The 12744-nt window shown below is 44.4% G+C and overlaps 1 protein-coding gene across 1 annotated transcript in view; it reads left to right on the forward strand.

The window, feature by feature from the left end:
* The first annotated feature begins 6282 nt into the window (after nucleotides 1–6282).
* LOC8031149 overlaps nucleotides 6283–12744 on the forward strand; it is a 33819-nt gene continuing 27357 nt past the window's right edge. The window contains exons 1-2 of the mRNA XM_029993607.3: nucleotides 6283–6724; nucleotides 12154–12412. Coding sequence (XP_029849467.2) covers nucleotides 6713–6724; nucleotides 12154–12412 — 271 coding nt within the window. The 5' untranslated portion in view covers nucleotides 6283–6712. The remainder of the gene's footprint in view (nucleotides 6725–12153; nucleotides 12413–12744) is intronic.

Raw genomic sequence — 12744 nt, forward strand, 5'->3', positions numbered from 1 at the left:
ATGAATGAACACCACACACACAAAGAAAATATAAAAATAAAGAACCTCATTTCAAGTTCCCAAATGCGAACAAGAACATTAGAATAATATATCTAATTACGCTTACCTGCAGTTGCGTCCAAGGTAGCAGGCATCCAGTGCCCTCGACGAATTCACCCTACAACGTTGACGCAGGAGAAAAAAAATATATTCAATCAACTTCAAATAATGCCAACTTGAACCATCTGACTCGCCTACTGAATGATCAGACTTTTAAAAATGCCTGATCACAAGGGGAAAAAAAGCCAAGACAATATACACTCTAAAAAATGCCTGCACGTCTACTTACCAGCAAAACACTCCAAGAGCCAATCTCTGCAATCTCTGAAATCAGTTCAGCAAATGATGAAGGGGAACATCTCTTTAGACCTCACAATTAAGCCTTCGCTGTGGCATTACGCAGTGCAAGCTAGGCGCTTTGCATTGCGTAATGCCACAGCGCAGACTTCGTTTTAGGTCTAAACGGATGTTCCGCCTCATCATTCGCTGAGCTGATTTTGTAGATCGCAGAGATTGGCTCTTCGAGTGTTTTGCGGGTGAGTAGACGCGCAGGTATTTCTTACGGTGTACTGGCTAGTCTCTCTGCCGGCAATAACTTAATGACATTATTCTGTAATATACTACTATTAATGTTTGCGAAGCGCACAAATAATTTCTAACTGCCGAATGTCTAACTTCGGCAAATATGTAATTTTTTTTTTTGCCGAAGTAATTTGCCAGATTAAAATTGAATGTATGTTTCCTTTAGACCATGAGAAGAACCGCACACAAGGACGAAAACACAAAAAATAAAACCAAAAAAGGCACACTCAAGCGTCTTTTGTGTTTTACTCTAATTTATTTACTCGAAGTATGACCTCAATTTTTTCTCGGAAATGAACAAAACAGCACACACACAAAATAAACATCAAGATCAAGAGCTCCATTTCAAGTGCACAAATGGGAACAAGAAAATCAAAATAAAATATCGGACTACGCTTACCTGCAGTAAACAGTGTTAAGAACTGTCACGAGATGCGTCCAAGGTAGCAGGCATCCAGTTCCCTCGACAAAATCACCCTACAACTTTGCCGCAGGACGAAAGAAATATATGCAATCAACTCCAAATAATGCAAACTTGATTTACATCTAACTCGCCTACTGAATTATCGGAGTTTTAGAAATGCCTGATCACACGCAAAGAAAATGCGACGACAATATCATTGCTAGTCTCGCTGCCGGTAACAACTCCACGACCTTATTCCGTAATATGCTACTATTAATGTTTGTGAAGCGCACGAATAATTAGCTCAGACATTTATATTCGGTATTTCAGAGAAACGTGACATTTTGCCAATCTATTTATTAAACCTCATTAAATTAAAAAAAAATATGTTGATATTAAAAATCAGTGTTTAACTGACTTTTACAGATATCAACGACGTTGAGAATTAACCGTGCCGGTTGGCCGCCAATGAATGCCTGATCGACTACTGCTCTGCGAAAACAAAAAGACAACAACCACCTTATGAGATTTTCAAATATTTGATCAGATCCTTTATTTAACGTCCGACGCGGTACACCAACGGCCCTAAAAAGAGAAGGCCTCCTACCCCCCTTAAACGTAAGTGACCCCCGATTCAAAAGGCGTCTTGTCGCTCGGCTCCTGGCTCGCCGGGTCACCGCTCTCCCCCTTCCTCCACCCGCACACGCATAAACCGGGAAAAGCTCCTGGCTACGCCACTGCTTAGCGTATGTCAACCTTCTAAACATGCGCTAGTACAAGTGACAGTCATTCCTGTTCTTTCTCTTTATGAACTTCGATAGTCTAAACCGTGTCTGCGTTCGCGCCACACACTAATTTTATCGAACACTCGATGCCTTCAAACTTGCAAACATGACCGCCAACCCTTTGTCTAAGGAAGACGGGGGTCGCCTTTCCGGGGCGGTCATAACCGACGCCAACTGCCGCCCACGCAGAACATTTCCTTACCTGCACACGGTGCCCACTACTTGGGTTTTCGGCTGACGTCAATGCAGCGCTCTAGGTGACTTCGTAAGAAGAGACTGAGCCGAACAGAACAAAAAAGGAACGTTCCTGCGCTGGGGCGCCTCCGTCGAACGTTCGAGAAGAAAGACCGTTATGACCGGAGGAAAGCGTCGGCGGGGAACGCGCTCGGCACCGGGCAGGCGCTCTCCCACGCATGGGCGAAGAATGACGTATCATACAAGGAGACCAATTAGCGAACTCGTTTGCGCTTTCCCACAGCCAATCGCAGCGCCCAGACTCTGGCAGTGCCCAAACAGGTGCACCCCCTGGAAGGTAATACTTACCTCGTTGCTGCTCCTTCGGGTTGAACTTCACCTTATAGCAACGCATTGTTCGTGTCTGCTGCGTCTGAGAAGGTAACAAGCGGAGCGCTTCCCCCCTGGCCGGGCAGAGGGTGGTAAAGGCGGTCTGTTACCTCCTTTTGGTCCCCTTTTTTTCTAAGAATGATGTTTTGATCACAGCTGCAAACACGGTGCGTTAAATAATTGATCGGACTAAACAGAAGTAAATTCGTAGTTCTACAGTCAAACTCTACGCCGTGACACGAGTGTTCCTTGTGACGATTATTCCGGCGTGACGACAATTACTCGTACGAGATGCCCTGTAACGAGTTGGCTTCCTTGACAAGTTTACCTATGACCTGTTGGCCTGTGACAACCGGGCTTGTGACGAGTTCTCCTTAGACATTTAAAATTTTGTTCAGAAACCAAATTCTTATACAACCCCACAAGCAGAGCCCCACAAGCAGAACCCTGAAAGAACTTCCAGAGAAAAGCATCTCGGGGAAAGAGAAGAAAAGGATGGACACCAAGACAAACGAAAGGCGGAAACAAAACAAAAATACACCCTTCCACCCCCCCCCCCCCCCCCCCCCTTTTCCCCGGAAAAAATATCAAAAGAAAGGAAGCCACGGGAATGCCTGCATATTGGAGAAAAGAATGTCTGAGCGGCTTCAATCCTTCCAGCCACGCCGGAAGAAATAGCCGCCTTCTCGCACTTCAAAAAAGAAAGATGTTTCGAACAATAAAGTTTTGCTAATGTAATAAATTCCACAGTACCAAGTCTTGAGGAAAGAATATGAAGCGCAAATTTGATTTCCATCGGTACTAGTGCGCCAGGCAATGCACTCTCAAGAAAAAAGGTGTAAAAGGGTGTATCGTTACACCCTTTGTCCCATATAAAACATCCCAAAACTTCACTTCAACGTACAGCACCCTACAGTCGAACAGACGGCCCAAAATTTTACCAGGGGCTTGATATACGTGCGGTACAACTTTTTAAAATAGCTAATGCACGTTCTACTGACTACAACAAAATAACAATCGGGGTTTTCTTGGCCCTACTGCAAAAACTCGGTGTTTCCTTTGGTACGTACTTTAGCTATTCAATAAATTATATCGCACCGTTATCAAACCTCTCGTAAATTTTTGGGGCCCTCTGTTCGACTATAGGGCTCAGTACGTCGAAATACATTTTGGGTATATTATATGGGACAAAAGCTGTAACGATACACCCTTTTACACCCTTTTTTTTTAAGAGTGGGCACACTCTGTCCTGGTTTGAGTCCCCGGATGGCCGTCGGCCAAGGAGCACGCAGAACGTAGCATGGGACAGTGTGCAAGACAGAACCCATTTTTTTTTTATACCTTCCACATCCAGGAACGGGCGAATATGTGCGTATGAGTCTGGGAGATCTAGAGAGACAGCCAGCCCACCGGCGACGGGCGGAGGAGGGGTTGAGCGCGAAAAGGGAAAAAAGTTGTGTTTTGCGCCCATAATGTGCGAAGAAACGAAAGCGATGGCTGTAGCACGTTCGCGCAATGCGTGTGGAAAGGTGACATCACGTGCCTGAAAACGGAGGGGCGACGTGGTTAATTCTGATTGCCATCGTGGTCGGCGTCGTGGATGCCAGTGACGATTGCCACGAGTGCTCGTTGATCCGTGATGTAACTGAGTAAGCGCGGTGGATGTTTCTAAAACCATCCAACATTGAGCGTAGCAACTGGATACGGCTAATTGAGATTTCGCAAAACGCGAGTAATGTTTGAAAACAAGTCTTTCAAGCAGACGACAGGAAGAATCTCCCTTCGTCGCGTCTTTACTGGCGGGGTGCTGGGACTCCCCGCTCTTCTCTCTCACGGTGGTGCGCGGCCGACGGGAAAACCCGACTCCCCTGGCATTGCGCCAAGAGCGGAGATAAAAATAGTTTTTTTCCCTTCGCGCGTGCGGCGACGATAACGGATGATGTCGACATCTCTGCGAAGTGCCACCCGTAAAGCTTTTGCTTTAAAAAGCAGATTAGTCTCCACGGGATGGAGAGGGGGAAAAGCCCCTCTTTCCGGGATAGTTGAGTGGCTTCGATGCGTACTAGCGGCAAAAACAACTGCGCTTTAAGCCAAGCCTCCTGTCTTTGTTTTGCAGGGTTCTCGAGAGAAAATAAGTGCACCCCCCCCCCCCCCCCTCCCGCCCCTTCGTTCCCGCGCTAGGTTTGCAGGGAAGGCGAAGAGGGTGGGTCTCCTCTCTCTTATTGGCCGCTACGAAAATCCGGCGTCTTCCGGCGTCAGGCGGAGATCAGTATTTTTAAAGCGGGGCTTAAACCAAGCCGCAAAACGGGAGAAAACGGGTCCCAGAGAAATCTGACGGGAGAGGTGCGACGTGAACGGTCACGTGAACGTGACGTTTTGTGGGTCCAAACTTGAAAATATTAATCTTCTTCCGGCCCCGGAGAGAGCCGCAAGGAGAGGCGAGACCTTGGCAGGGTGGGGTAAGGGGGAACGGGGGCTGCGTCAATCGAGTTTATAGACGCTTTACACACGCGCCAAATTACAGCCGCCATTGCTGACCTTCTCTTGTCGTACCGAGATGCCAAGCAACCGAAACGGTAGTTGACGATCCTCTACAAAGGCCGATTCTTTAGAAAAGGATTCAGTAACACTTAAAATGGCAATAACCTGGCCTGCTATATGGTGATCATGAAGTGAAATAAACGGAATAAGAGGAAACAAAAACTGAAGGTCAGTTATGGCGGCGTCCATGCACAGCTGCTGCAAAGCGTCTATACTCCGTTTCACACTTAATATGCAACGCTGTCAAAGCTACAGGCGCGAGCGCGTGGTTTTGCCTATGGTTTCATTCGCGCGAGCGCGCCTGCAAGTGATCAACGATATTGAGCCTCAAGTTCGCGCCAGTAGCATTGATAGCGTTGTACGCTAAGTGTGAGAAAGAGTAGAGAGAACCCGACAAAAGAAGAAAGGCAGGTTTCAGGAGTGGTTGCTATTGTTGTATTCTTCCCGTTGAAGCCACTTAAAATCCTGCAAAGGTTGCCTTTTCTACTTCTCCCGCCCGTCATGTGCGTTTTTCTCTTTCATACTCACCCTCTCCGGCGTCCCAGCGCTAGGTTACTAAAGCTCTCGTCCATACACTCCCGCAACCTTCCCGGCTACAACGGCAAGCGTAAGTTACAAAAAAAAAAAAAAACGGTTTTGTTTTCTTCATTTTTTGCGGGCCCGTTTTGCGGCTTGGTTTGGACCGCCCTTAAGCCTGGCTTGCGGGAGCAGGAAAACGTTACCGTTGACGTCACAGGCTGCTTCACTTCCGGCTCCTCTGATTTTGCGTACGACGTTCTGAGGGCCGGTTTGGGCTTCTTTTCAGCCCAACGGCTCTGGAGCTCCGGAGTGCTCATGTGAACCTAGGCGGCGCTACATTCGGCAAAATGGCGCCGCTAGTATAATTGAACGGTCTATAGAGGAGGCTGTTAACAGCGTCTGACTATTTGAGGTGGCGTTGGTTCAGCAGACGATGCTGGAAGATAGCTAACATGATCACCGAAATGCGACTGTTCGCCAAGCTTAAATTGGATATGAAACATCCTTTTTATTTTACCAAACAATTGGGCAAGATATTTAGACATCACTCTAAAGTTTAAAGCATGTAAACAATGTCATTGAAAAAAATAAATAGTTTTACCAAACCGGATTGGAAGTTCCCGTGCTCCTCAATGACGTCAAGAGTGGCCTAGAACTAAGGCGCATTTTTGTTTCTGCTGCTTTTTAGTGGGAAGTGTCATAATTAATCAGGCGCTCGCTTTTATTGAACGAAGATAATTCATTCCATCTTTCAGGGAGTTATTCTTATCTTCTTTGACAGTGACCCTGAAGCTCTCCATGATGCATCTTCAAAAAGAGGATCCAGATTTTATACCCGCAATCATAGGCATTCCTCGTTATCGACCATCGACGCCGCGGAACGCTGCACATATCGGCAAAGTCCAAAGATATCGGGCGTTTTTTTGTTTTTCTTTTAGGCTTACACATATCGGAGTAGCTCTCACACGTTACTCGCGGTAGAGTATTTTGTCTGCCGCTACACGCAAGCCGATTCTCTCCGAAGTGAGAGAACGTGAAAGCCCTTATCTCTCAGGTTGCTTTCCGTCACTCTGCTTATAAATCCTATCAGTAATTAGTGTCGCAACAAAGGCGTTCGCTCTCCCTCCCCCGTCAGCGAGAGGCCCTTTCGCCGCCCAAGAAAACGCAGGCAAGAGCAGTCTCATACACGGTGACGTCGGTGGATGGCGACGACAAGGCTTTCCCACAGGTGCACTGGCCATCGAGTACAACGAAATAATTGAACCGAATCGTCGCAGACATGGATGCCAAGGTCAGTCAAACAGATACGGGTCCTTTATCTTTTTCGAGTGGTCTTGATTGTGCGTAAGGTCATGAGGTTGAATCGATTTTGTTTTTGCTAGTTGTACCAGCCGATTTAGTAGAGCACAGTGTTTATCATGCACTCTAAAAAAATCTCGTTTGTCGACATTCGCGAAAAACCATTTGGGGAAGTCAATCGCCGCAATCTGCGGAGAAAGCTCGGGGAATGACGAGTCTGAAAAAAAAAGACCTAGAAAAACACTTTGCACCGTCCGACTGAAAATGGCGTTTCACGTGCTTGCGTCATTCTCGGTGTAACAACGCAGGTTGTCTTTTTTTGTCTCCACTTAATTTTATCCTCGCCATTCGCCTCTCGATTGGCTCTTTCAAGTGCATTGCATGAAGTGGACTCGCCGTATGCTTGACAGCGTAAAATTATATTCACTTACGGCTAAAAAAATCTCAGGGTTTGACTTATTTGATCTTCAAGAGTTTTGCTTTTTAATTAGTTTATTGGTGTTCATATCAACTAATGGCGCAGTATCGTAAGCTGGAGCCTAATAATCATGTACTCTGGACTTACGCAATGCGCTTAGTTTTCTTAAACTGCCAGTTACTATACAGTGTACGCCTGACGCAATCTTGCTGCAATACCAGGGACCTTGTAGAAGCTGTGTCTGTGTGTGTGTTTTATTGCGGAGTTGCCATGACAGACACGCTTTTTTGGCCGTCTTAAAGTCTACCCTTAGAAACACGCGGTCCTCTGTTTTCACGCGTGTACGAAGTTTAAACGGACGGAAATGACGTGTTGTACCTCGCATCCGGCCGTTCTTTGTTGAACGGGTATAGAGCTCCCGCCAGGCTGCTTAATTCTAGTCGCATTAGCCGTAAATTATGAACGTAAATCTTCCAAAAAATATGGACGCTTAATATAGTTCTGAAACGACTGAATCCGGTTGCAAATTGTAATATCCATCCCCCAAGGAAGTTATGCACGCCGAAATGTAGTGGCACAAATCTCGAAACACTTAGCTGTGTTTGGAAATTGGTGTTTGTCCTTTGTCCTTTTTGTTCCCCTTCTCCAGGGATTATTTTCGTCATTCCTGTCCAGCTCACTTGCACCTTTGCATTTATTTGCATTATAACCGTGGCTGGAATGTGCATGAAGATAAATTTCGACGGCATAAAATTGTGGTTGCACGTATTTTGTTGGACATAAAATTTCTCACCGAGCGTACTTAATATTTTTATGACACAGATATTTTATTACAATACGCAATTCATCGCAAACAAAATTCACCGTAGGGGAAGGCAAATATGTAAATGGTTCGTATCACCTCTGCTACTAAGTGATTCAGCATATTAGGAAATATTGCTGAACGAGTGTCTAGGTCACTCCATAACGAGCGGTGGGAGCTGGATCAAGCCCACTTAAAGCCTCCGATAACGCATGCATTTCGAGCGTAACAATGGATTACCAAACATGATAACACATCCCCTCTTTGCGACACAGTTATCGCGAACATGACGCCGGTACCGTTTCGCTTTCTGCTCACATGGGGTATTGAGAAGTACACATTATACTGCCTAGAAGGCAAAGGCCCCCAGATGAAACAGTCTACCACACAATTACTTTTCAGGACACTCTTTCAATTGCGAGACAAAAGCTAAAAAAAAATGCGGCAATTGCAATGTTGGTATTGTGTAGTGCCAGACATGTACTCGTTACTAAAATAAAGTAACTAAATACCATCACTCGTAACTTACTCGGAAAGTAACCAGGTGCGTTACTCGTGAATTGTTCACATATATCTATGGTCCGTCTAGCGTCTTATCGTCGTGACAATCGTCGTGAAAATCACAGACTCGAGCAGGGGTGAGACCTAGGTTGGTTTGTTTAATTGTAAGCGTTACACTCCAGGAGTTACTGAATACCGTTACACGTTACTTCATCAAAACGTATATAAAATACGTTTCTCGTTCTTTCTGCTATGAAGTAACCAGGTCGTTATTTTGTTACTAAGCACAAGTAACTGGGTACAAGTAACGCTTTGCGCGAAACGGGTTACGCAGAAGTCTCTTACACCACACCATCACACCAGTGCTTTCGCGGGCCTGCAAATGTAACATGCTTATGATCTGAATACAATTCTTGCTCTTATTCTTAGCGCTCTGTACATATCCTTCTGAAACACAAATCGCATTTCTATTATTCACGTAGTCACACCGAAAATTCTTGCTTGGCAGCACATAAGCTAAGATTCAAATGTTTTATATAACGTCATTTTTAGGAGTTGTGGACGTTGCCTTTTTGCGAGATGAAATGATAGCTGGCTTGTTTCTTAAAATAATCCAACAAGCCTTCGGTTTAATATAAACGTTACTTCTTTAGTCTCGAAAAACATAAAATAAAAGAAAAATATCTCCCCTTAGCAAAAAAAAATAAAATAAAATAAAGTTGTAATAAATACGATATTAAAAAAAAGGCTCGATTTAAGCCTATAGTATACAGTGAGCGCACTAAACTTTAGACTTTATGAGAAAAATACTGCGTAAAGTGTGTACTAAAAGCAGACGTCCACGTAATGGATTTTGTTACCGCCAAATTCGTATCCATATACTTTTTAAAATAATTTTAGTAATGATTTGATTAAAATCTGTTCGAAGTAATTACTCGCTCGAGTATTCTTATAATTTCGGAAGTAATGTAATGGATAGTAACCCTACGTTTTTATATTCCCTTTTTCATGAACAAATATTATCCTGTGCTTCGTCTCTGCGTAGTATTTATGTTGTGTCTATTGTCTATTTATGTTGTCTCTCTATGTGCTGTATACTGTAAAAAAAAATAGGGTTCGCGCAACATGAAACGAGGTCGGATCTCCAAGAAAAATTGGTATACACATACAAATATTTTTTACAAAGCTGCTTTTTTCTTAGCAATTACAGATCTTGCGAATACACTGCTCAGCCTTTTTTAAGCCATATAGATGTTTGTTTTTTCTCGTTGAGTTGTTCTTTTAACCACATTTTTTTTTTGTGCCACCCAACCTTTACGAACTAGATTAGGATAAAACATTTGTGTTCAAAGTCCCAACATTTCGCGCCCGCTCCTTGCTGATGAAAGCATCCCTGGTTGTTCTGGCTGCCGCACGATAGCGTGTGCAACAGAAGCACCCACCGGAGCTGTCCACTAGAGGTTCAGAGGCATTGCAGATGACATCTTCTACGATAATAACTAGAACGATTTGTTTCTTACGAAGACATTTCTCTCAGTCGTATCAACCAGGCCCCATTAAGTACGTAACAATTCGGCAGAAAGGTAACGATAACTTTTTGGTGTCACGTCCTATTTTTCTTGTGGTGTTTTTAATATGTAATCGAATTGATGCCTTTGTTATCAGGATTATTGTAACAAGCTGTAACCGATTACTTTTTTTTGATAACGTGTGCAGGACTGCGGAAATAAAAAATAATCAATTCAATTTTACTCGTGTACACGGCCGATCATTCGAAACTTCAGAGTTGCCTCAAAACAGGCTTCTTGGAAAAGCACACTATCAACCGTAGATCTTCTATTCTTGAAACCAATGCTGGGTGTCAGCACCTTGGAGGCATTCAGAGTGTTTGGTGGCCTTCTGGACCTGGGCGAGGGTTCAGTGCTCTTATAAAAAAAGATAGACTCGGACGGTGCCGACGATGCTAGCTCAGGGCCTTAGGACGGGTATGGAAGCGCAGGAGCTCTTTATCTGTCAAGCACTCCCGTATTGTTAGCGAGTTATAGAAAGGTGCTTTATCGGTGATGCAGGATTCAAGACGGCGCTTAATGTTCCGTCGGAAAAGCCGAACGCGCTTCCACGGCCTGTCGAGCACCTCCCGATGAGATATGTACTGATTGTACAAGTGGTACGCAGTCCTTGTGAACCAATCCGCCATGATCAAAAGTGACTATAGACATGGACGTAAGGACTGATATGCTTTTGTGTGATTACTATCGGGCCTGGTAACCACAGTGCCTGCTAATTCATGGTCCGGCGCTCTTCTTGGGAAGTGGGCCAGGGAATCTGTTGAGAGGAAAACGTAAAGGGAACCCCCGTCAGTGGTGTGAAACGCGTTTGACGTTTGATTTTGATTCTTGTATAGTTTCACACACACTTTTACTTGGTACCTCTACTTGATTGAGACCGATATGGAGACCAGATAACGCGATTACACTAACCAAGCAAGGCGGCCTTTTTTTTGACGCCTACGAGATGCGTTGCAACTGCTGAAAGTGTGCAAATTATATCACGCAGCCTCCTCCTGCGCTGTGGATGTATCAACACCTTATCAATGCTTCGTTATGGGCCAGCGTAAAATCACTATAATTACATAAAATGAAATACGGATTAGAATAAAGCTTTAACGCTTCGGTTTGTGCCCCTAATAATACTTTCTCCATACTAACAATCTATTAATCCATCGAAAAAAATACACGTGCGTTTGTTTGTGCTTGGACGCCCCCTGTTATTTTCTTGTTTGCATTCCGTTCCAGCTTATCCTATATCTACAAATTTGTTCAAACATTGGCACATATTCGTTTGTTGGACCTCCAACACATTTCGACTATCACAAACAAAGATTTCAATGCAGCACACGCTAAGTCCTGCATGCCTTCTGCCCCATGATGTTCACCAGTTATTTGCCCTCCTTTAATCAGCCCAACCAATGGGTGGGTCGACCGGCTTAATGCTCCAATGGGCGCCAAGTATCAGTGGATGAAAGGCGTCCGCCACTAACATAATTAGTCATGCCTGTTGCTAAATGACTCTGACAGACATTCCCATTTGACGAATTGATTTCACCAATAAAAATTTTAAACGTTTTGAGCAAAGGGGAGGGTAACACACATGCAGATGGTTTTTTATGATGTATAATATATTATTCAAAGATCAGGTGGCGTAGTGACGTAGGAATCACCTTCTATAATTGCAGAAGAAATATAACAGTTTTCACAATTGTTGGTCACTTCATTTTAACTATTTTGTGCTCAATATTGTTTATTTCCCTTTCTATGACGTTTCGCTTAAACTGAACAAAAAAATCGAAAGCGTATACTTCCCCGCAGAACACTTGGGAGAACCAATCGCTGCAATTGACGGGAGGAAGCTCGGCGAAAGACGTCGCTAATGATACGTTTACACCTAAAAAAAAAATAGTCCTCGTTCTTTTGTTAGCGTGCTTACGTAATACTAAGTGTCAGAGAACAGACTGTTCTCGTATGTCTATAATCATGTTTTGAGTCTCGTTTGTCGCCGAGCTTTCTCAGCATATCGCAGTAATTTATTCTCCTAAGCATCTTGCATATTGATTTACTAAACAAAATTACCGCTTGACAAGTTTTCTTTTTTTTTCCCCTTTTTTTTTTTTACACAACCTGCGGTGTTGTTTAACGGAAAGACCGCAAGCGAGGTCGAAGTGGGATCTCCCAGCCCGCAAGTTGCGCGCTCAGGGGAACACAAGAGGGTGAAGACCCTGTACCCTGACTGCCCGTGGAGTTGGATGGTGGCCGTGGGATGTTCGTGCATGAACTTCTTCACGGTGGTGATGATTCGGTCGGCGGGCGTCGTCTACGTCAACATCGTAGACTACTTTGGAGTCACGCGGCAAGAGGCAGCATGGCCCATCTCCATCGTACCCGGGTGTGCCAACCTAGCGGGTAAGTGTGACTCCGTCATTGGCTAATGGCGCGATAAAACAAACTGGTTCGTGCGGCTTGCTCTTTAGAGTTTTTTTTTTTTTTTTTTTTTCTGAGGTAATACTTAGATGCTGTATAATATTCAAAGGTTGCGTGAATCACTTTAACAATCACAAATAATTTTCCACTTTCGGCTTCTTTTTCTCGGCTATTTTGCTGGATGCGTTGTGAAAAATGGGCGCCTCGCTTGCGCAACCCAAACATACAGAGACATCTCAAGTCACAAAAAAGGGTGGTTGGTTTACTGAGGCTCCAAAAGAAGATGACTCGGCTTCAGCTTTCATGCATTTAAC

Source organism: Ixodes scapularis, unplaced genomic scaffold, assembly GCF_016920785.2.
Source record: "Ixodes scapularis isolate PalLabHiFi unplaced genomic scaffold, ASM1692078v2 PGA_scaffold1__304_contigs__length_218370807, whole genome shotgun sequence".
NCBI classification, from domain to species: Eukaryota; Metazoa; Arthropoda; class Arachnida; order Ixodida; family Ixodidae; genus Ixodes; species Ixodes scapularis.